This window comes from Pteropus vampyrus, unplaced genomic scaffold (assembly GCF_000151845.1).
Source record: "Pteropus vampyrus isolate Shadow unplaced genomic scaffold, Pvam_2.0 Scaffold1, whole genome shotgun sequence".
NCBI classification, from domain to species: Eukaryota; Metazoa; Chordata; class Mammalia; order Chiroptera; family Pteropodidae; genus Pteropus; species Pteropus vampyrus.
This window is the reverse complement of record NW_011888782.1, coordinates 20,801,112-20,827,611: the sequence shown is the minus strand read 5'-3', so window position 1 is coordinate 20,827,611 and position 26,500 is coordinate 20,801,112. Positions and strand designations below refer to the sequence as shown.

The 26,500-nt window shown below is 35.1% G+C and overlaps 1 protein-coding gene and 1 pseudogene across 3 annotated transcripts in view; one reads left to right on the top strand and one right to left on the bottom strand.

Moving 5' to 3' along the window:
* The window catches only part of OXSR1 (oxidative stress responsive 1), an 82,108-nt gene that overhangs the window by 33,485 nt on the left and 22,123 nt on the right, over positions 1-26,500 (bottom strand). Inside the window, exons 3-5 of one of the 3 annotated variants that reach the window (XM_011365886.2) lie at positions 24,163-24,271; positions 15,157-15,298; positions 1,971-2,026 (exon numbers count right to left, since the gene is read on the bottom strand). In XM_011365886.2, the coding sequence (XP_011364188.1) occupies positions 1,971-2,026; positions 15,157-15,298; positions 24,163-24,271 (307 nt within the window). Of the gene's footprint in view, positions 1-1,970; positions 2,027-15,156; positions 15,299-19,191; positions 19,329-21,484; positions 21,594-24,162; positions 24,272-26,500 lie in introns of those variants that run through there. The other 2 variants (XM_011365721.2, XM_011365799.2) reach the window with 2 other exon arrangements.
* LOC105295768 lies at positions 9,214-10,282 on the top strand (annotated as a pseudogene).

The window sequence follows — 26,500 nt, the reverse complement described above, 5'->3', positions numbered from 1 at the left end:
TGAGCTGCTCCAAAAACACGCACAGCTGCCCACGACATGGCTGATGGGCGAGAAATGAGTGGCTCTGATATTGACCAAATTAACCACAATTTATCTTCCAAGACTTTCCCTAGAAATGTCAAGCCTTCAATGGTCTACAGAATTCCAAAACAGTTACAGTAAGTCCTCACTCAACATCATCAATAAGTTCTGTGACTTTAAATGAAATGATGTATAATGAAACCAATTTTATCGTGGGCTAATTGATATAAACAAGAGTTAAGTTCCTACAGCATCTCTTCAAATTTATAACAAAATAACATTGAACAAAGTTATTTGAGGACCTGCTGTACATCAGACAGATTCTGCCATTTCAACTGCTGTCTAGGTGGGGAGTCAGATTCCTGGTGCCGCCTATTCACCATCTTCCCAGAATCCTCTTTAGTTTTTTACCACTCAATTTTGCTTCTCTAAGCAATATAGCACAATTGTGCCTGGTAGTGAACTTATGTAAATGAAATCGCACCCTATATATTCTATTCTGACTGGCTTCTTTCATCTGATGTCTTTAGAATTTATTAATGCTTTTGTATATAGTTATAGTTCTATTCAATTTCATCACTAGATAACATTCCAATGTATAAATTAACCATTTTTTTATACAATGGATTTTATACAATGGATACAATGTTAACTTATACAATGGGTAAATTTATTTATCCATTCTACTAATGAAGAAGTTGGAACTGTTTCAAACTTTCAATGCTTATGAGCACCATGGCACAGGTAAGCAAGTTTCCCCAGGCCATGCATCCAGAGGCCAGAGTCTTAGGGTATGCCAGTCTTTAACCTAATGAAGTGTTTGTACTAATTTATACTCCCATAATCAGATATTAGACTGTTCCTTGCTTTACATCCACACTAACAACTGGTGGTGTCAGATATTTTTTGCCAGGTCAATCAGTATAACATGGTATTCCAATGTTATTCTACTTTGTATTTAACTGATTACTAATGAGGTTTAACACCTTTTATTATATATATGTTTTGATGTCTTCATTTGGGAAGTCTTCTGTCCATTTTTTAATCATATTTTTCTTAACGAGTTCTTTACATATTCTAAATTTGAGGCCTTTATCAGTTATTCATGAAACAAGGATCTTTTCTACTCTGTGGTTTGCCTTTTTACTTATTAACGGTGATAAATTGTTTTTCTTTTGATGAAGAGAAGTTGCTAATTTTCAAGGAGTCAAATTTATCAATCTTTTCCTTTACGTTAGAGCATTATGTGGCTTGGTTAAAATATTCCCTTATATTAGGACATGAAGATGTGTGTCTAAATTATCTTCTAAAGCTGAAGAAAGAATTAACTTTTGGGTGATTATCTTCCTCCTGCCAAACACCTGACTGTTCCGGCAATGGGCATGGGACTAAGATGAGGTTTTCTCAGATGATCTGCTTACTCAACAATCCTGCGGTTCCACCATTCTGGAGCTTCAGCCTGGAGGAAGTGGTATCTCACCAGGACAGCCACCAACTCTTATCCCTTCAGCTCTGAATCTCCCAAAACTGCACTTCCACCTCTCAGATGCCTCTTTTTAATTGGCAAATACCCCTTTTCTCTCAGGATATAAGTAACTCTGTATCACCTTTCTGTATCAATTTATTTTTAAATACAATGAGGTTTCTTGACTACTTCTCCTTAAAAGGAAAGTACAGAATGCCATAAGAACCTACAGATGAATATCTTAATGCTGGACAAGGAATGGATAACTGGATAGCTACAAGGTAATGAGTAATGGCCAGAAAAATGTCAAAAATCAAAAATGAAGGTTGAATTGTGGAGAAAACCTTGAGAGCCAGCAGGAATGTACCAACATAGAATGCTTAACTAGAAATGGTCCAGGGAAGAGAAAATTGTCTAAGAAAACATAAAAGATAACCAATGTGGTTCAACTGACCATTCAATTTTAAAAAATGCTAATCATTACCTGCAATCTGTACTGAGCCATCTTCTCCAAGAAGAATATTTCCAGCTTTCACATCTCTTTAAGAAAAACAAAAATTAGATATTAAAAAAACACCTATTCTTTGGAGTCACATAATTTAAGCATTTGTCTACTAGAGTCACATAACACTGGCAATATTTAAGTTCTCTATTTTGCATTAAAGGGTATTAAGGCCAATACAAAATTTTTTTTAAAAGTTCAGTCACTTGTACTAGAATCCAAACATTGTAAACAGAAAGCTAGAATAACATATAGCTATTTACTATAAAATCTAGAAAACCCAAGGTGATTCAATACTTGACTGGAATAATATTGGCCAAAGAATGTGATCCTCATCTACCCTCACGTAATTCTACCTTTTGAAATATATTGATTTTTTTCTACACCCTAATATATGGTCAAAAATTTTAAATGGTCAGCGTGTAATTGAAAAACAGATTAGTCCATGACTGTAGCATAAAGACAAATACAAATTATTCAAACATCTCTACTTTTATTGGTAATTATTTATAACAATTCAAATACATGTATACATTCTTGTTACAAAAATCTAAAAATCACTGAAAAGGCCAGTGTCCCTTTCAGCACTATTCTCAAGTCTAGTATTCTCTCCAAATTTTTCACCTTTTATCAGTCTCATTAATGGAATATGTTCCTATGACACATCGCGATATTTCTTCCAACGTAAATGATATCATACTATCTATTCCAATCTACAACTTGTTTTTCTCACACAACATGTTAGTGATATCTGGCAAAATTTTAAATCCCTAAGTCTATGAGTAGCAAATCCACTTCTTGATAACCTAGAGAAACTCTTAACAATGCACAGAGAATGTACAAGGGGTTTCACTGTGGGATTATTTGTAATAACACCAACAAAATGGTCATAACCTAGAAGGCCAACAACAGCAGAAAGGTTAAATTAATTCCATTACATCCATGAAATGGAATAAGGTCAATCAACATGTTATAACTTGAAATACTCTCTAATACATACTGCTAAGTAAATAAATCAAACAGGAAGCATTTTGCATGACACCATTAATGTTAAACACACACACACACACACACACACACACACACACACACACACACACACAATCTTTCCATACACACGAAATAGAGAGCAATGAATGGTTCCTTTTGTGGAGAGGAGAGGGACAGGAGTCAAAGGGATAGGTATTTAAATACCTTGTGAGAATGGACTCATCTCTTTTATAATTAAAAATAAACACAATTAAGTAAACAAAAGAGAGCTAGCTATACAAGAAAAGCAAGGCTAGCTTAAGGAGGAAGGCCTTGTCTGTCATGAAAAAGAACCAATGAAAAGCACAACACTTTATCCTATCTTCTTTTCCTCCATCTTAAGAGACAACCATTCTTTGGTAAACAATGAACAATAGCTTCACAACTCTTTGTAGCAGCATCGCCAGACCCGCATACACAATCCCTTTCGTGAATATATACTAAGCATAAGGAAATCATGTTACGAGTATTTTGTACTACTTATAAAGCCAAGCAATCTACAGGATATTTTCCCAGAGGCTGACTTATGTGAAAGCTGACTCACTTTGCTCCATAAACCTAAAGTCTCTGACTCTAGATACCACGAATAGGAGAGAAGTGAAGACACTCCCTTCTCTTGGTGACAAAGACCATGCAACTGAGTCAACCATGAACCTTCGACTCTCTTTTCTGAGCTCATATGGAATGATATCTAAAACTCGGTGGAAAAAACAATGTTTAGTTACTTCCTCCTCTGTGTTTTTGCAGCAGGCTATAATACAATGTTAGCACAGATAACAGAAATATGATCATATTTCTAGGTCTCTCTCATTTCACCATAAGCCATACCTGGGCTGTATTATATTTCTGTTTCACCTGCACTTACTTATTCAGTATTACGATTAGAAATAGGAGCATCTCCCAGATACTCATCAAATAGATTTAAATAACTAAATAGGAGACAACCTCCCTCAAATCCTTTTATGAAGATAAGTGTGATATCAAATAAATGAATAAGTAAATAAACCCCAAAAAACAGTAAAATAGAAGTTGATTGTTTCTGGAGAGAAATGGAATATCAAATGCATCAATCCAACCAAATACCAAAGTAAAACTTGATTGTTCTCTCCCTGCTGTCTTAACTACCATTTCCCATCTCCTAACTCTGTTCCAAATAGTTAGGGTTATAAACCAATACACTGTATTCTAATAGGACAATCCTAACTTCCCATCGACAGGAGGCCAGTTAAACTGTGGTATATATCTACGTAATAAAATACTGTGAATAGTAATAAATGTGTTAATATAGAACAATCTCTAAATATATTCTTAAGTAAGAATATTACATATAATATGTTGCCATTTTTTTAAACAAGAGGGAGGGGGACATATACATTATGTATATTGACATAAATCTCTCTCAAAGAAGTGACATGAAAATGGCAAGAAGTGGTTCCCTTTAGACCAAGGGTATGAGAGGTTCAGGGAAGGAAGAAGACTTTTAAAAAATTATTTTTTTAAAGATAGTTTTAGATTTACATGAAAATTGAGAAGATAATGCAGAGAAGTTCTCATGAACCTTAAACTCAGTTTCGCCCATTATTAACCTCTTACATCAGTATGGTACTTTTGTACAATTAATGAACCAGTATTGATGCATTACTATTAACTAAAATCCACAATTTAATCAGCTTTTTAAAGTTTTTACCTAATGTCCTTTTTCTCCATCCAGTATACCACTAATTACAATTAGTTGTCATGTCTCCTCAGGCTCCTCTTATCTGTGAAAGTTTCTTTAACTTTCCTTGTTTTTGATGATGACCTTGACAGTTTTGAGGAGTAATGGTCGAGTGTTTTGCAGGACTCCTCTCTAATGGAATTTGTATGATGTTTTCCTCCTGGTTAGACTGGTGTCATGAGTTTTTTGGAAGAAAAACCACAGAAGTGCCATTTCATCACAGCATATCAAGTATTGACATAATTTAGCCACAGTTGATATTTAAAAGACTTATTTTTTTGTCAGATACCAGTTTGTGCTGTTTGAACTTTTTAAGCCATGTATACATATTAGCTATTTAAATAATGTTTTCTAAGTTTTTGTCTTTTGTAAATGAAGAGATAGTAATCCATTTTCAGTAGAACTTTCACTTTGGGTGACTACTTTTCCCGATCAATTCCCTACGTAATTAATTCATGTTTCCCTTTGAAACTACAAGTGCAATCTGTAGAACGGCTTCCAGAAGTAAAAACAGAGGAATATCATGAAGCTAAATGGCTTACTGCACAATCAAACACACCAGTCTGTCCTCACACAAAACAGGACAACTTACCCTTCAAGGAAAAGATTTTTAACTAAATATCTGGAAATCAATACAGTCCATGATTAATGAATCATTTTTACTCTGCCACAAAGACTATCAAAGTAACCCAGCAGCCCCAACAGTTAAATCCTCCATCTACTCTTAAATAGCAAGAACAGTGAGCTTTGTTTTCATAGCTTAATGCCATTTCTCACATGTCACTACTGCACCAAAGTTACAAATTCCTTTTAAAATTACAAGGAATATCATAGACATGCTTGATTTTCTCATGATTACAGAACACAAGTTTCTCCCTATAACATTTTTATGACTCATAAATAGGCCTGGTTTATAGAAAACTTGAAAAAGGTCAAGAGAAACAACAAATCAAAACAAAAGCTGACAAACACACTACATTTAATGAATGCATCTTAAACTGACTAAATATCTAACATTTCTGTCAGAGCTAACTTTAATGGGAAAAATATTTGAGTAGGTAGATACAGAGAGAAAAGTATAAGTCTAATTTAGAGATCTGTTCACCCTAGTCAAAAACCTCTAAAGTTTAGAGAGTCAAGGGGAAAACACAGTAGGGATGGAAAAAAACAACTAGATTTTAAAGATACAAGAAGTAGCAAAACCTACTTAAAATATCCATCTGTTTCCCAATAAAACGACTTTCCCCCAAGCCTGCTGCAGTCTCAGTGCATTTCAGCTAAAATGTAAGGAGTGGTTCTCAGCTTTGGCTGCACATTAAAATCACTTGGAGAGCTCTGAAAAGTCCCAATACCAAAGTCTCATCCCAGACCAATTAAATAAACTTCTGGCAGTAGATCCAGGAACGAATGCTTACTAAGTTTCCCAGGTAATCCTACTATGTAGCCAAGGTTGAGAGTCTCTGATTTAAAGTGTGACATAGAAAATTTCCATTACAGCAACATGGCAAACTACGCATGGCAAACAGAGACTTTTATCACTACTACCCAGGCCTTTGCTCCAAACACGCCATTCCTCTGCTACAAACAGAAGGAAATGCTGGCTAAATTAGGGGGAAATGTGTCACACAGCTGAACATGAAATAAGAAGGAAATCATAAAGTTTCAGAAATGAAAAAAGACATCTAAGAACCACCGCAGTAAGACTTGGGAGATAAAACAGAGACATTGCCTCTGCCCCTCCCCACCCCTCACCCCCAAATGGCTAGGTAGCTCAGGTTTTAAAACTTACCCCTAAATAGAAAACATGGCACTGAGCTAGCTGGTTTAAGGGTAAGAGACAGAACTGAGACCCTTCATTAAGACTGGACCCTGGGAAAACTGAACCACAATGAAAGATACACTTTCCAAAGGTAAGCTATAGTAGCACAGCCATGCTAAAATAAGACCTGATGGTCATTATACAAAATCATCTCTAGGAATAAAAAGGGTCATTATATAGTTTAAAAAGGAATAATTCACTAGGAAGATAACAATCCTGAATCTATATGTACCTATAACACATCTCCAATCACAGAGAATTGTAGTTCAAAGAGTCCCACCAACTTCTGGTCCCCATTTTTTTGATGTGAAGGCAGCTCTTAAACACACTGACGCTCTCTCTCAGTCTGTTCAGGCTGCTATAATAAAAGTATCACAGACTGGGTGGCTTAAACAATCAAAATTTACTTCTCACAATTCTGGAGGTTGGAAAATCCAAAATCAAAGCAGTGGTAGATCTGATGTCTGCTGAGGATCTGCCTCCGATTTCAGAGGTGACCATCTTTTTGCAAGAAAGTTCTCTGGTGACTCTTTTATAAGGACACTAATCCCATTCACAAGGGCTCCGCTCTCTCAAAGTCCCTACCTCCAAATACTATCTCACTGGGGACTGGGTTTGAACATGGGAAATTTGAGGGGACACAAACATTCAGTGTATAGCTCCCCTTACAAGATGGGTTGTTTTTCTCTTGCTGTTTTCAAGATATTTTCTGTGTGTTTAGGTTTCAACAATGTGACTATGAAGAATCTAGGTATAGATCTCTTGGTATTCATCTTAATTATGGTTCATTAGGCTTCTTTAATTGGTAGATGGTTTTTCTTCAAATTTGAAAGCTTTGAGACATTATTTCTTTCAATATTTTTTCTGTCCCTGTTACTTATTTAGCTAAATGAGAGTAGATATATTTTACCGAGTAGATGTTAAAAGTCATACAATCGAGCACAGACTAAATTTGTGCTTGCTCTTGACGTGAATCGATTCACTGCTTTCTGAAAAAGATAGTGACCTTAACGTGTGTTTCAGTGTGTATTTTGTGTTAATTTTACTATTAACTATATAAAGTGTGCAAATGTAAAGGTTTAGGAAAAAGAATATACTTTTATCATGTTCTGAAGTGAAGACTGACTTTTAAAAACAGTGATATAGTTATGTTAAATAACAGATATTAGTATATTTAAAGACTAATAATTCTAGTGGCAGAACTAAATTCTATTCAGTTAATAATTCAAAATATAACTGATACTGAACCAATATACACCCAGTTTCATTGATTAACACAATCTTTTCTAAGACTTTGGAAGCAGATTGCCTAAATTCAGATCCCAGCTCTGAATTTAGTGGGTGACCTTTGGCAAGTTACTTAACTCGTTTTGCCTTTTTTCCTCATCTGTAAAATGGAGATGATACTAGTACCTACCTCATAAATTAACTGTGAGGATTAAATGAGGAAATATAGACAATGCACTTAGAATAGTATTTAGCATACAAATTTCAGTGAATGCTAATTGTCATTATTATCTATACCAGAAGTCAATAAACATTTTCTTAAGGGGCCAGATAGTTAAATATCTTATGCTTTTTGGGCCAGATGTTCTCCGTTACCACTACTTTAATTACAAAAGCAGCCATAGACAATCTATAAATAAATAGATGTGGCTGTTTTTGTTTAGGAAACAGCCATAAAACTAGATCCAGTCTGTGGGCCATAGTTTGTCAATCCCTGATGATCTGCATGGCTGCAGAACACATTTTTTCTCCCGCATAATAGTCTGGGCGTAAGCGACATCAGTTCAGTATGGTGACTCCATGGACTCACGGACTCAGGCTCCTTCTGTTTTACTGCTCTACCATCTCTAAGTTCTTGCTGCATAGTCCAACATGGCCTCCCACCACATCCCCATTTCAGTGGAAGGAGAAAAGGAGAAATAAAGGTTATGCCACTTTCTGTCAGCAGTGATTCTCAGGACATTTGGCAATGTCTGGAGACATTTTTGGTTGTCACAATGGGCAGTAGGAGGAAGTGCTACTGACATGTGATGGGTAGAAGCCAGAGATGCTGCTAAACATATCCTACAATGCATAGGACAGCCCCTACGACAAAGAATGGCCCAGGCCAAATGTCAGTACTACATGCGTTGATAAAGCCTGCTAAAAAATAACTTGGAAGTAGTACACAACACTTCCGTTCTCATCGCAGTGGCTAGAAACACAATTTCATGGTCATATCTGGCCGGCACGGGTGGCTACGAAATGTTGCCTTTCTTCTGGATGATCATGTACCCAATAAAATGTTTTGGTTTTTTTTTTTTTTTTAATTCAAGAAGTAGAGAAATATTGGGGGCCAATAAGCAGTCTCTGGCACATTCCTTTTGAGAAGATTACTTAATGAACATAGAATCAGAACTGAGGTATTAACTGAATTATGTCCATTGCTGGTATCAAGGTATGTATACACAGGGTTATGACCATTCAAAGGACCAAAATCCTGTTTTTAGGGTACCTTTTCTTCTTGACAGTGTGGGGAATATATTCTCAAATGTCTACTCTCTGGTCATACATCTTTTTTATTTGTTCACACATTATTTTAACTATGTACAAAACAACTGATTAGCTACAATTTTAGATGAAAAATTCTTTTGTCTTAGGAATATACCAGCTGTCTGTGGAGATGGTGTATGTATGGCAATAACATGTCTGCTCACTTCCCGCCATCGTGCCTGCTGCCCGAAAGGCCACCGCTGTGGTGATTTTCCTTCATGGACTGGGAGATACAGGGCATGGATGGGCAGAAGACTTTGCAGATATCAGAAGTTTACATATCAAATATATCTGCCCACACGTACCAGTTATGCCAGTAACATTAAATATGAAATATGAAATGGCTATGCTTTCTTGGTTTGATATTATTGGGCTTTCACCAGATTCATAAGAAGATAAACCTGGAATTAAACAGGCAGCAGAAAATGTAAAAGCTTTGATAGAGCAAGAGGTGAAGAATGGCATTCCTTCAAACAGAATTATTTTGGGAGGATTTTCTCAGGGAGGAGCTTTATCTTTATACACTGCTCTTACCACACAGCAGAAATTGGCAGGTGCCACTGCCCTCAGTTGCTGGCTTCCACTGCGGGATTCATTTCCACAGGGTCCTATCAGTGGCGTTAATAGAGATATTTCCATTCTTCAGTGCCATGGAGATTGCGACCCTTTAGTTCCCCTAATGTTTGGTTCTCTTACTGTAGAAAAGCTAAAAACGTTGGTAAATCCAGCCAATGTAACCTTCAAAACCTATGAAGGCATGATGCACAGTTCATGTCAATAGAAAATGATGGATATCAAGCAGTTCATTGATAAACGCCTACCTCCAGGTGACTGATATCACTAAGGGGCCTTGTATAGAAGTACACACCAGCATCACTGCAGTATAAACCTTTTCCCGCATCCTATCTTGTAATGTTTGCAGTGTTAAAATGTTTTGCAAATACACCACCAACGACACAGATTAAATACTGTTTCCTCATGGGAAATTTATGATCTTTTAAGTTTCTATACATATATTTGGATAATATGATCTAGAATATACTAGTATTAAAATAGGCGAAGCAGCCACCTTCTTTTTCTTAAATGTAATCTAGCAAAATAAAAAATACTGCAACCAGATGTTTTATTACTTCATCTAAAAATTATTGGTATGCTTAATGAAAACTTGTTTAAATATAAATGAGCGGTTAAGATATAAACAGTTTATGAATGCTATGACTTAATCTATGGACTTATTCCAAAATTACTTAGTTACCATGCAATATCTGTATATGTGTATTCGTATATGCTTAATGATTATAATATATAATAAGAATGAGGTGTTATTCCATTATTCCTAATAACAGGGATAATGCTTCTACATGTCATTAAAGAGTAAGATAGCTCTCTTCAATTAATGGCCCTTTTATTTGGGGGATCAGCCTTTTCTTCCTGTTATAGCTTTTCAATATTCTTTTTTCCTCTCTAGAAAAGAAATGTTTTTTCTTCCTTTTCATCCTTCATAACAGACCAAATATTGCCTCCTTGCCATAGACATCTGCTGTCAACACCTAATGTAATTTGACATTCTGAATCACAGACATGACAGTATTTAAAATGTATTTATACTTAAACAAAAAAAACTAACCAGCACTTCAAACTTCCTACACTACTTATTTCTTAAACTATACCTTAGTCCAAAGTTAGATCTATATAGTTATTAGAATCTTCAGTCTGGGTAGGGAATAATTCTGTCGTTGTGTTTTTTCTATAATTAACTGAAAGAATAATTAAGTCATATGTTCTGAGATATTTAAGACTGATCTTAAAAACTGTAATTTCTAAGATTTGCTCTATGATTATTATCCTTGTAGCGTAGTTTTAGTTTACTTATTTTGTGCATTATATTTTAAATCAACTATTATAGCAAATGAATAATTGGTTAGATGATTTTTAAAAATCAGTTGTGCAAACATAAAAGTAGCAATTATTTGATTTTAAATAGTCATTTTTTAGATTACTGGTAAAAACTATTTGAAAACAAATTTACGGGTTATAAAAGTTAGTCATAACTCAATCTATATAGTGTAGTTACCACCCACTTTACGTAGCAAAAATGTATACTTGTTATTTCTGAACTGTTATTTTTTCTGTTGTATTCCAACTGACCTCAAAATGTTAGGAGTGCATCATTATAAATGGGTGCTAATTGATAATGGAAATAATTTAGTAATGGACCTATATAGAACATTAATAATGAAGCCATATGTTTATGTCTGGATCTAAAATTTTTAAACAATTATTTAACAAGTCATTTTGCTTTACTTTGATGATGTATAAACTGTTGTTTCAGTTATACAAATCAGCAAGATCTAATTTATGGCAAGAGACATTCCACTGAAATATTGTGCTGCAATGTGGGAAAATGTAAATCTTTTTCACAGTTTCTAAATGTGAAATAAAATTTAATTCTGGGGAAAAAAAGAATATATCTTCAGTTCTCATGAGATTTCTAGTTTATAATTCTCCAGGTTTATCCATTTTGTCACAAATAATAGAATTTCCTTCATTTTTATGGTTGAACAATAGTCCATTGTGTATATACATCATCTTTTTAAATCCATTCATCCAATGATGGACATTGAGATTGTTTCCATATCTTGGCTACAGTGAATAACACCGCTATGGGAGTGTAGATAACACTTCAAGACAGCAATTTCATTTCCTTGGGGTAGATACCCAGAAGTGGGATTGCTGTGTCATATGGTAGTTCTATTTTTAATTTCATGAGGAAACTCCATTTTGTCTCCCATAGTGCTTGTACCAGTTTACAACCCCACCAAAAGTGCACAAAAGTTTTCTTTTCTCCATATCCTCACCAGCATGTCATCTGTCTGTTTAATAACAGACATCATAACAGGTATGAAAGGATATCTCATTGCAATTTTGACATGCAGTTTGTGATGTTCAGCACCTTTTCATGCACCTGTTGGACGTTTATGTATCCTCTTTGGAAAAATGGCTGTTCAGGTTGTTTGCCCATTTTTTAATTGGGATGGATTTTTTTTTTTTTTTTGGCCTGAGTTGTATGAATTCTTTGTATATTTTGGATATTAATCCCTTATTGGATAATGTGGTTTGAAAATATTTCTTCTCATTCAGTAGGTTGACTTTTTATTTTGTTGACAGTTTCCTTTGCTGTTTAGAAGCTTTTTAATATAGCCCCGTTGTTTATTTTTGCGTTTGTTTCCTTTCCTATTGTTGTCGAATCAAAAATAAATTGCCAAGAACAATGTTAAGGAGTTTACCTACTATATTTTCTTCTAGAAGGTTTATGGTTTCAGGTCCTAATTCAAAATCTTTAACCCATTTTGAGCTGATTTTTATGTGTAGTATAAGATAGGGATCCAGTGTCATTCTTTTGGATGTGGCTATCCAGTTTTCCAAACACCATTTATTGAAGACATTATCATTTCCCCATTGTATATTCTTGATTCCTTTGTCAAAAATTAATTGACCATATATACATTGGTTTATTTCTGGGTTCTCTATTGTTTCACTGATCTGTGTGTCTGTTTTGATTACTGTTGCTTTATAATATAGTTCGAAATCAGGAACTGTGGTGTATCCAACTTTGTTCTTTCTCAAGATTACTTTGGCTATTTGGGATATTTTGTGGTTCCATATGAATTTTAGGATTGTTTTTTCTATTTCTTTGAAAAATGCCATTAGAGTTTTGATGGGGATGGCACTGAATCTGTAGATCACTTTGGGTAATATGGACATTTTAACAATATTAATTCTCTAATCAATGAACATGGAACATCCTTCCATTTATTTGTGTCACCTTCAATTTCTTTCATCAATGTCTTATAGTCTTAAGTGAACAGATTTTTCATCTCCTTAAATTTATTGCTAAGTGTTTTACTCTTTTTGATGGTGGTGTAAATGGGATGGTTTCGGTTTCAATTTGTCTTTCTAATAGATTGCTCTTAGTGTATAGAAACATAACTGATTTCTATATACTGATTTTGTATCCTACAATTTTACTGAAATCATATATTAGTTCTACAGGTTTTTGGTATAGTCTTTAGAGTTTTCTATAACATATAATCACATCTTCTGCAAAGAGAGACAGTTTAACTTTCTATCTAATTTGGATGGCTTTTTCTTTTCATGTCTGATTGGTCTGGCCATGACTTCTAATAATATGGTGAATAAAAATGTTGATAGTGGGCATCTTTGTCTTGTTCCTGATTTTAAAAGCCTTCACCTTTTTACCACTGAGTATGAAATTAACTGTGGGTTTGTCATATATGACTTTTATTATGTTGAAATATGTTCCTTCTATACCTACTTTGTTGAGTTTTTATCATAAAAAGATATTGAATTTTGTCAAATGCCTTTTCTGCATCTACTAAGATGATCATATAGTTTTTATCCTCCTTTTTATTTAATGTGATGGATCACATTAATTGAATAATAAATGTTGAACCAACCTTGTGTCCCAGGGTTGAATTTCACTTGACCATGGTGTATGATCCTTTTAATGTATTATTAAATCAGCTTTATCATATTTTGTTAAGAATTTTTGCATCTATGTTTATCAAGAATATTGGCCCGTAATTTTCTTTTTTTCTTTTTTCTTTTTTTGTAATGTCTTCGTCTGGTTTTGGTATCAGGGTAACACTGGCTCTGTAGGATGTGTCTGAAAGCATTCCTTCCTCCTCAATTTTTTGAAATAGATTAAGAATAGGTATTAATTCTTCTTTGAATGTTTAGCAAAATTTACCTGTAAATCTGCTGGGTCTTGGGGCTTTTATTTGTTGAGAGTTTTTGACTATTGCTTCAATTTCATTGCTAGTAATCAATTTTAGATTTTTGGCTTTTTTTCCCTTGATGAGTTTGGCTAAAAGTCTGTCAATTTTGTTTATCTTTTCCATGAACCAGCTCTTAGTTTTACTGATTTTTTTCTAATGTTTTAGAATTTTTCTATTTCATTTACTTCTGCTCTGATTTTAACTATTTCCTTCCTTCTACTCACTTTGGGCTTTGTTCTTTTTCTGGTTCCTTTAGTTGCAGAGTTAGAGTGTTTATTTGGGATTTTTACTGTTCCTTGACGTAGGCCTCTATAGCTATGAACTTCCCTATTAGAACTGTTTTTGCTGCATCCTATACATTTTGAAAAGTGTTTTTATTTTCATGTTTCATAACAATTTTTGATTTCCTGTTTGATTTTCTCTTTGACCCACTGCTCTTTAGTAACATATTATTTAATCTCTGTTATTTGTGTTTTTTCCAGTTTTCTTCCTGTAGTTAATTTAGAGTTTCATGTCACTGTGGTCAGAAAAGATGTTTGATGTGATTTCAATTTTGAATTCATTAAGGCTTGTTTTATGGCCTAATATGTGACCTATTCTGGAGACTGTTCCATGTGCACTTGCAAAATGTGTATTCTGCAGTTTTTGGATGAAATGTTCTATAAATATATACTAAGTCGATCTCGTCTAATGTGACATTTAGGTCCATTATTTCCATATTAATTTTATGTCTGGATAATCTATCCATTATATGAGTGGGGTATGAAAATACCCTATTATTATTGCATTACTCTGTTACACATCTTTTTAAATGTTTTTAATTTTAAAACATTTAATTATAAAAATGTTATTTTACAGAGTTTTTAATAAATTGAGAAAATACTCAAGATATACTATAAAAGAAACAAAAAAGGGACAAATAAAATTATATACATGGTTTTGTTTTAAATATTCTTAAGCACATAAATGAAACTGGAAAGGAATAGCCCAAAATGTTATCAGTAATTGCAGTGACTGGCTCCTGATAGAAAATGAGTATTTTAGTATTTTCCAATTTCATTAAAATTTTTGGTACTTTCAAAATACTTACTAGCTGTGTAATTAAAACCCTAACCACAATGTACTAAAATTAGTAATACAAAGAACCATGTTAACGCTCAGATTATGATTAATTCTGCAAAAGGATGAGGGCTGTCCTCAATGAAATGATACAGCACGACTACCACTGCACTAATCTAAAAGAAAAAAGTGTTGACTATTACATACCTGTGAATCTGTCCATTTTTATGCAGGTATTCCAACCCTTCTAACACTTCTCTGAGTATGGTAGCAATGGTGGGTTCATCTAGGACTCCACTTTTATGTTCTCCCTTGGCCACAACGTGCTTAATAATATCCAGAACAGAACCTGAAAAGAGAAGACACGGTTTCCCATAAACTTTTAATTTATTTCATATAATTCAGAGCCATTTTCAAATCAAAACACTTGTAAACCTTTTGATAAATTTAATTGTGTGGAGAAAAACGGGAAAAAAGGAAAATACAAGGAAATACAGAAGTTTAAAATTAATAATTTATTCTTCATTCCAACTTAAAACACAAAGTAGCCTGCTAATATTCAAACAGTAGTGTTACACCAGCATTAACTTTAGACATCTACTGAGAATTTGAAAAATAAAATAGAGTTTTTAACTACCTCTGAAGGATCCCTAGGTAAACCATGCCCACAATTAACACTTTAGTATCAGATATCACAAACCAGCTTAGGTTTCCAATACCAGATTAGAGTATGATATATTGTGTGAATAAAGACAAAATAATACAATTATTGAAATGCAGGTCAAATTTTAGAAGAAAGACTTGAAAAGTAAAGATCACATGTGTATGCAAACTAATTTAAGGGTTAAAATTATGTTTCAGGTTAACAGAAATAGGTAAGGGAAAGAAAAATGTAAAAATAAAAATAACACTTTAAATAACAGCCCAAATGTATTATCAATCCAATTCTTTCCAGAATGGGAAATAATGCTTCTACTAAAAATTAGAGAAAGAGATGGAAAAGACACTTATATAGTAATTAATTCATAGACTATTAACTACCATAATTTATTATTAGAATTTTTAAGTTTGCTAGAGATGTGTAAGATGTCTGGCAGTACAATGGCCCACAAAAGACAATAGAACCAAAACAAAACAATCCCCAATATTATAAATTATACCAAGAAGTCTGGAACATAACATAAACTGCACTGAAAAGATTGCCCATTTCTTGGCACAAGATTTCAATGATCAAGACTGAAATTAAAACAAACACAAGATTCTGTTGAAAACCTGTCCTGGTGGGTACTTTTTATTTCACACACTTAAAAAAAAAGAAAAAATGCACTTCCAAAGAGATGAAAGGGAAGTGGTCTAGACTGAATCCTCAAAAACATGGGAGGATTGAACCTATGTTCACTTTAGGTCTCACTTGGAGTCCACTAGCTTGATAAATTTAATAAAAATGGCATGAACCCAGAATGAAGAAAACAAAGACGATAACAGAAGAGAGACAACAAAAAATGTTTTGGAAGAAAGAAAGTAGAAACAGAAACTGACTAAGCAGAATGGAAAAATCTGAAACATCAATGCCTGCAGAGGAGGTACGCCAATTAGAAAAAGGTGATCTCTACCTAGAGCTCCAGAAAGGCTCAGAATGTAAGGACCACAAAAGGGGAGGTGAGGGGAAACTGAAGGAAAGGGTTGAAAACAGGAGAACTGGTTGAAAGTTCACATAAGGGAGAGTAAGATCCCCAGAACCTCCTCCCTACTCTGGAAGCCAGGTCACTACATTCCCTGTACCTCTGGCAGGAGACAGACAGCTTATTCTCTGTACACAAAGAACCATGGAGTCTCCAGATACCAGGGAACTTTTCCTAAGACATCACCTCACTTCTCTTTATTGCTGGGATTCACAAGACTATAATCCACAAAGGGAGAGGCCTAAGGGAGAACTTTTGTTCTGCTTAGCTTAACCAATCACACATTAATCTCCAAAGCAGTGACTACACCAACAGGCCACATAGTTCATTCTTAAATCCATGCCATGTAAGAACCGCTTAGTAAAATCACATTTGTATAAATGCCAATTGAGCTACATGTTTGTAAAGAATATCTGTAATGTAAAGAATATCTAAAATAAGAAATGAAAAAGAATAAATTCCTACTAGGAATTACAAATTAATACAATGTATTCATTCAACGGTTAAGCTATATTATAGGCAAGATCTAGAATTGGGTGCCAGAGAATCCAAGATATAAATGGCAATGACTACTGACTCTCAGGGAACTTCAGTATGATAGACCAAAAATATGGACTGACAAAGACCCTGGGACACATAAAAGTTAAATAGATTTGTATTTTTAAAGTGTTTGAAGTAGGAACTCCTTTTCAAAATCTTAAATTTGTATTCATTTCACACCATCTAATGGTCAATGGAGAAATTAAAGCAATGCACATCACCAGTCTACACCCGAAACAGATATTCTTAACAAGGCTATATATATAAGAAGCCCCCTCCTTCCCTGTGGTAACAATGTCTTTTCAGTTTCGGTCTCCCACAATATAATTTTTGTAGGTAGAGGGATGACTATGCAACAAAGATCTTCATCCTTAACTGAAAAATACTGGTCCTGGAAGGTTCCCCCTACTTTACCATATGATTTCCTCAGCATCTTGCATCATTTAACCATACAGGTATTTCTTTTTGTTTTCTTTTAAAAAGCTTTCTTAATTACTTTGATTTCTAAGTTTTATATTGAAGTTTGGTGCTAATAAATTGTAGAAAGAGCTATTTAGATCAAAAGTACTTCTAATTTCTAAAGATTAACTTCTTATACTAATAAATCTCATTACTCAATATCAGAGTTTTAATTAGCAAAAGATAAGAACATTATAGTTTACAAGGAAGCATTATGAAATAATTATAATATTGACACACTAATTTTAACCATAATGTCCACCTGGTTGATAGGTTTAAGAATGACAGCTGTAAATAAATCATTTTATGATACAATTAGCTTATTAAATTCTATATTACTACAATGTTACTAAATCAAGAGTATGCTTTTGTTTTAAATATTATGGCTGAAAAAGTTGATGTGAAGGAGGTAGCCTATACATATTTCTGTTAACTCTAGCTATATATATTTTTTAATTATTCAAAAGGAGACACTGCTCATCAACGGTCCTTTTCTGTGACTTTCTGCTCCAGCTGTGATCCTCCTCAGTTCCTAAGACACACCACACTCCTCTACCCTGCCTCCAGACAATTCTCTACACAGTGTTCCCTCTACCTGGATCACTTTTCCTATTCTTCCCCAGATACTACCTCCACCTCCCATTTCACCTGGCTGATTATTACCTATTCTTCAGGTCCCAGCGGAACATCATCTCCTGTGGGAAGCCTTCCTAACCCCGCCACATCCATTCTCCCTTAATAAGGTTAAGTTCTCCAGGTACTTGTTCCCATGGCACCTACTGCTTCATGGCACTCTTCACACTTATAATTATTTAACTATAACTTTTCCTTATTATCTATGAGGTCCGCAAGAGTAAGGATCTGACAGTTTCATTCATCAAGGTATTGGCAATCAACAAGTATTTGATGAATGGCATTTTAATTGACCTATCTTGACAGTTTCCTCCTATTCAAAAAAAATTTTAAGTTGTGCTTAGTTCTACCTTTTGTTTTCTAAATACTGCGTAACATACCTCTTCAGTTTAAATGCATATTCTCTCTCTACAAAAGCAAGATTCATTTTCCCAAAAAACAGATGCAAAATTTTTAACATTTAAAAAGGTTTAGCTATAAGATTATGTCGACTCATAAAACTATAAGTAATTATAAAAAGAATTAATGCCTGAGACATATTTGAAAATTATCGTCCAGGAAATTTGCTGAGTGCTAGGCTGAAAAAACTGGTCACTGTCCCAGGACACCTAAGACCAGAAGGGACAGAAAGGTACATTTAAAAAACATCTCACTCAGATAACATGTCCTGCCCCTTCTGTAATCATGACATACACTCAGTGAAAAAAAGAAGAGGGATTCTTTATAAAAAAAAAAAAAAAAGTCATTCTGCTTAGGAGTAGCAGAAAGGATGGGCTGCATATAAGTACGGATGAGAGAATTAGGAAGACAACTTATTCACCAGAGGACTTTTCAGCAAAACATTAAAAATTCTGCATTATACATTTTTTGTAAATTACAATAAAGAAATTAATGTATAGGTGATCAATAATGAAAGATACAGTATTACCTAATATTCCCATATCTGTCCATACTGAAAGAACCATGCTTGACCACCATCTTGAAAGGTGGTTGGTGTTAGCAAGGCTTCCAACCATCATATGAACAGGGCCTTTAACAAAGCAATCCAGTTTCTCCAGTGTGTCACTAATGGGATTGAAACAAAAAGGTGATTCTGGCTACACTGAAAAGCATCAAATAACAAGGGATTATTATTATTAATAACTAAAATTTCTTGTGTACCTACTACATGTCAGCACAGTGGTAGATGCTTCACAAATATGATCTCATTTACTCTTCCCCAATACCATGAATGCAGAAAGGTATCCCCATTTAACAAGTAAACAGGTTCAAAGAACTGAAATAGTTTGCCCCATGGCATATAACTGCTAAAGAGGAAAGTTAGAATTTAATTCTAAAGCCTATGCTCTTTCCTTTATAGCCTCTCTGGGAAAGTAAGGTGTTTGATGAGATTTGGTATTAAAATTGCAAACATACACAGATTCCCTTTTCTGTAACCCTACATTCTCAAATGGAAAATCATATTCCGCCACAAAATACATATGTAAGCGAAAACCAAGCAGCACAGTGATGGGAGAGTGGAGTGGCTCCATCACGTACCAACCCTCTCAACCTTGTCACTTGATTCAAATCCATGCCTTAGCAAAATGTCTAATTTACTAAATGGCATGGGCCTTCAAGTAACCATAACGAAATGTTCATTCTATTCATGCCAAGGGTCCACTGTTTACAATCAGCAGTATGTATATTTTATTCTAAGGACTAAAGCAGAAATAACTGCATATTTATTGCAGGATAAAGCATTTAATAATTAATGTCAGAGACCAAGATTTTCTCTGTAAGAGATGTTCAAGTGTAATTTAAAAGTTTTAAAGGTCTGTAACATTAAACTTGAATTGAAAGTATTAATGTCAAATCATGACCTATTTTAAATATGCTATATCCCCAAGCTCTTTCAACTAGAAGCAGTGACAAAGTAGTAACAGTGAGCATTCCAAGCATCCAAGTTATGCTCTCTAATACCATTCCCCATAAAAAAGATCAGGGCTCCTTAGAATAATGACTGATTCTGGGTCTGAGAAAAGCAACAGAAACACGAGACTAGGAAACCTTGAACCAAAAAACAAGGCAGTTATCAAAGACTGATGGATTCATGTCAAAAGGACACAAAAGCAAGCTTGAAGGGACAGACTCCTTCCACTGCTAAAATTCTGGACAACTTGTTTAGGTTTTGATGTTTTCAAAAGAATAGAGTATAATTGATTAAAGACACTGACTATATAAAAATCCTTCAGTCTATACAATGACATTCAAAAAAGTGAAAGCCTTACCCAGTGGGGGGATGGGGAAAACTCTCTCACGTGCTGCCACTGGAAGTGATTATTAAATTAGCTCTTTAAAAATTGGTCCTTGAAAAATAAAAAGAACCAATTATTTATCCTGCCTTTTCAGTAGGAACTACAAAACAGATTAATCAAAGAGCTCCAGTTATAAGGTAAAGTTTCTTTTCACAGAAGGATGACAGTTTATAAATGTAAAAGAAAGGATGCAATAAGAAAAATCACCATTCTGCAGCCCCTGACAAAATAATTGATTCAAATAAGGATTGTTAATGGATGCTAAATCATTAGACAAAAGACTTATGGGGAGCTGGATACTCATAGTACCAAAGTATTATTTCACAGATTACTTGCTAGCTGCAAAAGGAAAACAAGTTAACTTTTCCACGAAGAGGCCTGGCTGTCATAATCTTAAACGATCAAAATTAACATTAGCATTAAAGATACAACCAGATGGTAAATACTTCCTGATGTGATGCAGTATGAAAAGCAAACAGCATCACCTACAAAATATTCTGTCCAAAAATATTTAACTTAAATTTAATCAAGGCTTTAGGTTTAATTTAAATTAGCAAGAAATAGTGGAATATAAATCATGTTAAACATCATCAAGAAGAAATGACCAGATAAATCTATAATGTGAGACATTCTACAAGACAGTCACTGTCAGACCCTTCAGACCAGACCCTTCAACAAGTTTATGTCATGGAAGAAAGGAAGTGGGAGAGTACCATTCTAGATTAAGAGAAAGTTAAAAGGCATGACAACAAAATGCAATGTGTGAAACCTGTCTCAACTGATACAATAGCATTGTTAGCAGACGCTATATTCTCGGTATCTTCTCAAATGAAAATGTCCATGAATGCCAAACTAGGAGAGAAAAGAACATTTTTATTAACTTTCCGACCCATGGAAGTTAACATTTCATTGTTCTTTACTCACCTCCACTTAGCAGCTTCATGACTAGCCACAGCTCATCTTTTACCACAAACGACGTGTAGTAAGACACAATATTAGGATGATGGCACTGACTCATGGCTTGAATTTCTTTCTATAAAGAAGAGAAAACATAATTCATTAAATGCGACCTAAAACAACACTACAAGTTAATGAATACAGACTGGGAACCCCAAGACTATGTCACAACCTTTCCGGGATCTCCATGGCCCTGACCTCTGTAAAAATGGTTAAAACCAAAAATCACTTAGTTCCCATCAGTCCACTGTGACACTACTCCTTCCACTCACTACACTAGTAATCTCTGAAACTGAAACACGTCCTGTTTATCACACCATGGCTCAGCACCACAGAGGCCTCCACTGGGACACATACTTTTTACTTCAAGGTGCCCTTGAAAAACCATCTTGGGAAATCTGGTTTCACAGTCAGAGAGGAAAATTATTTTCAAAGGTGGGTTTTTTGTTTTTTTTTTTTTCTTTTTTCAAAATATTGTTTCACCCCATTTTGGTGAAATAATTAACAATTTTCACTCTACAGAGAAAATATACTGAAACAGGGCAAGGTCATAAACTAAACCCAAGTAGAAACCTGAGCCAAAAGTCTAAGCTTACACAGTCTCGGTTAACGAATTTAAATTAGATTTGGAATGATAAAATGCCTTATAAAGACCTGTGTGATCAGGGCCCTGCTTATCTCTCTAGGCTCATTCCTACATCCCATCAAACCCCAGTCCTATGATCCAGCCGTAGTAACTTCAACTGAACCATGCTTCTTCTAACCTTGGACATTTATTTAACCCTATTATTCCCTTTGCTTCAAATACACATCCCCCGTTATTTTTGCCTAGCTAAAAACGCCAATTCTTCCTTCTGAACTCAGTCAAAATATCATTTCCTCCCAGCTCCCCCCGACCAGGTGTCCCTTCTCTTGGCTTACAAGCTACCTGTCTATGTCCTTACATCATGGCATATACGAACTGGATAGTACACTGAGTGCTTATTTGTCTGCCCCTCCCTGATAGACTGAGAGTTCCAAGAAGGCAAATACTTAGAAGTGGATTCCTAAACACTGTGGAACTTGTCATACTATACTATAATTGCCTATTTGTTTTTCTGTATTCCTCCCAAAACTGTAAACTCAATGTGAGCTAAGACTGGATTTCTGGCACTTATCATCATGCCTGGCGCACAGTTCACCTTCAATAAATATTTGCTGAATGACTGAAATCCTACAGCACTTTATACAGCTTTTTGCTGATTCATGTATTTGCTCTATGCCCTTAGTATTTGTTCTGTAAGATCATTCATGTAAAAGTTGCTCGTAATCCCTGATTCACGAGAAGTGTTCAATAAATGCCAGTTTTTCTATTCTCATCTTCTCTACTTGGGTGTAAATTCCTTTATGGCAAGGGCTTTATCGTATACATTTTTTTTGCCCCCCCCAAAGTCACCAGCAGTCTTCTGCACTAAAAGTTAAGTAAATATGGAGGAAAAGGAAGAAGGAACTAAAGTAAGCACCTGCTTGTTGACATAGTTATCCAGGATTCGAAGAGACAGGATATGTACATATGAGAGGGAATACACAGGACAGCACAAACATGCCAAATGAGTAGTAAAGATATTAAATGGTACAAAAATCCATAGGAAATAACAGCTAAGGTAGGAAAGAACTCTTCAGAGAGAAGGTGAGAACTAGGTTTAGTTCTGCTGGATGTGGGGATAGTCCAGCAGTACGAAGTGAAAAACATACATAGTTATACATAAAAAAAGATGAAATATGCAAGAGAGATTTTAGGACACAATGAGTACTGTCTGGGGTAAACAGATATTTCCCAAGTGCCTACTGTGTGCTAGGAACAGTGCTAGGTGCTGGACCACAATAGCGAGCTCTCATGAAACCTATAGTCTAGTGAAGAAGTTAGACAAATACTAATTTATAACACAGACTGATAAACTGTTTGATAGGGGAAGTACTAGATACATGACTTCATCCAAGAGGTAAATTATCAAAAATAGGAGTGATAAGCAGGGAAGCCTTCCTATAAAAAGCTGGACTATACTGACACTGAAATAGGAAAGATAAGTAGGTTTTTACTTGTTTTGACTGTTTAATTACCTGAGTCTGTATCAAAAAGGACCTGTAACTATGGTCAAGAATTTAAGCTTCATCCAAACAGCAATGGGAAAGCATCAAAGGTTTAACTATATTTTTTCATGACTCATTCTGACTATAATGTAGAAAATAAATGAGAAAAGGCAAGACTACAGACAAAAACTGTTGCCATGACCTGGGTGAGGGATGATGGTGGCCTGAATAATGAAAAATAGCTAGAAGAAATGACCAGATAAATCTATAATGTGAGACATTCTACAAGACAGTCACTGTCAGACCCTTCAGACCAGACCCTTCAACAAGTTTATGTCATGGAAGAAAGGAAGTGGGAGAGTACCATTCTAGATTAAGAGAAAGTTAAAAGGCATGACAACAAAATGCAATGTGTGAAACCTGTCTCAACTGATACAATAGCATTGTTAGCAGACGCTATATTCTCGGTATCTTCTCAAATGAAAATGTCCATGAATGCCAAACTAGGAGAGAAAAGAACATTTTTATTAACTTTCCGACCCATGGAAGTTAACATTTCATTGTTCTTTACTCACCTCCACTTAGCAGCTTCATGACTAGCCACAGCTCATCTTTTACCACAAATGACGTGTAGTAAGACACAATATTAGGATGATGGCACTGACTCATGGCTTGAATTTCTTTCTATAAAGAAGAGAAAACATAATTCATTAAATGCGACCTAAAACAACACTACAAGTTAATGAATACAGACTGGGAACCCCAAGACTATGTCACAACCTTTCCGGGATCTCCATGGCCCTGACCTCTGTAAAAATGGTTAAAACCAAAAATCACTTAGTTCCCATCAGTCCACTGTGACACTACTCCTTCCACTCACTACACTAGTAATCTCTGAAACTGAAACACGTCCTGTTTATCACACCATGGCTCAGCACCACAGAGGCCTCCACTGGGACACATACTTTTTACTTCAAGGTGCCCTTGAAAAACCATCTTGGGAAATCTGGTTTCACAGTCAGAGAGGAAAATTATTTTCAAAGGTGGGTTTTTTGTTTTTTTTTTTTTCTTTTTTCAAAATATTGTTTCACCCCATTTTGGTGAAATAATTAACAATTTTCACTCTACAGAGAAAATATACTGAAACAGGGCAAGGTCATAAACTAAACCCAAGTAGAAACCTGAGCCAAAAGTCTAAGCTTACACAGTCTCGGTTAACGAATTTAAATTAGATTTGGAATGATAAAATGCCTTATAAAGACCTGTGTGATCAGGGCCCTGCTTATCTCTCTAGGCTCATTCCTACATCCCATCAAACCCCAGTCCTATGATCCAGCCGTAGTAACTTCAACTGAACCATGCTTCTTCTAACCTTGGACATTTATTTAACCCTATTATTCCCTTTGCTTCAAATACACATCCCCCGTTATTTTTGCCTAGCTAAAAACGCCAATTCTTCCTTCTGAACTCAGTCAAAATATCATTTCCTCCCAGCTCCCCCCGACCAGGTGTCCCTTCTCTTGGCTTACAAGCTACCTGTCTATGTCCTTACATCATGGCATATACGAACTGGATAGTACACTGAGTGCTTATTTGTCTGCCCCTCCCTGATAGACTGAGAGTTCCAAGAAGGCAAATACTTAGAAGTGGATTCCTAAACACTGTGGAACTTGTCATACTATACTATAATTGCCTATTTGTTTTTCTGTATTCCTCCCAAAACTGTAAGCTCAATGTGAGCTAAGACTGGATTTCTGGCACTTATCATCATGCCTGGCGCACGGTTCACCTTCAATAAATATTTGCTGAATGACTGAAATCCTACAGCACTTTATACAGCTTTTTGCTGATTCATGTATTTGCTCTATGCCCTTAGTATTTGTTCTGTAAGATCATTCATGTAAAAGTTGCTCGTAATCCCTGATTCACGAGAAGTGTTCAATAAATGCCAGTTTTTCTTTTCTCATCTTCTCTACTTGGGTGTAAATTCCTTTATGGCAAGGGCTTTATCGTATACATTTTTTTTGCCCCCCCCAAAGTCACCAGCAGTCTTCTGTACTAAAAGTTAAGTAAATGTGGAGGAAAAGGAAGAAGGAACTAAAGTAAGCACCTGCTTGTTGACATAGTTATCCAGGATTCGAAGAGACAGGATATGTACATATGAGAGGGAATACACAGGACAGCACAAACATGCCAAATGAGTAGTAAAGATATTAAATGGTACAAAAATCCATAGGAAATAACAGCTAAGGTAGGAAAGAACTATTCAGAGAGAAGGTGAGAACTAGGTTTAGTTCTGCTGGATGTGGGGATAGTCCAGCAGTACGAAGTGAAAAACATACATAGTTATACATAAAAAAAGATGAAATATGCAAGAGAGATTTTAGGACACAATGAGTACTGTCTGGGGTAAACAGATATTTCCCAAGTGCCTACTGTGTGCTAGGAACAGTGCTAGGTGCTGGACCACAATAGCGAGCTCTCATGAAACCTATAGTCTAGTGAAGAAGTTAGACAAATACTAATTTATAACACTGACTGATAAACTGTTTGATAGGGGAAGTACTAGATACATGACTTCATCCAAGAGGTAAATTATCAAAAATAGGAGTGATAAGCAGGGAAGCCTTCCTATAAAAAGCTGGACTATACTGACACTGAAATAGGAAAGATAAGTAGGTTTTTACTTGTTTTGACTGTTTAATTACCTGAGTCTGTATCAAAAAGGACCTGTAACTATGGTCAAGAATTTAAGCTTCATCCAAACAGCAATGGGAAAGCATCAAAGGTTTAACTATATTTTTTCATGACTCATTCTGACTATAATGTAGAAAATAAATGAGAAAAGGCAAGACTACAGACAAAAACTGTTGCCATGACCTGGGTGAGGGATGATGGTGGCCTGAATAATGA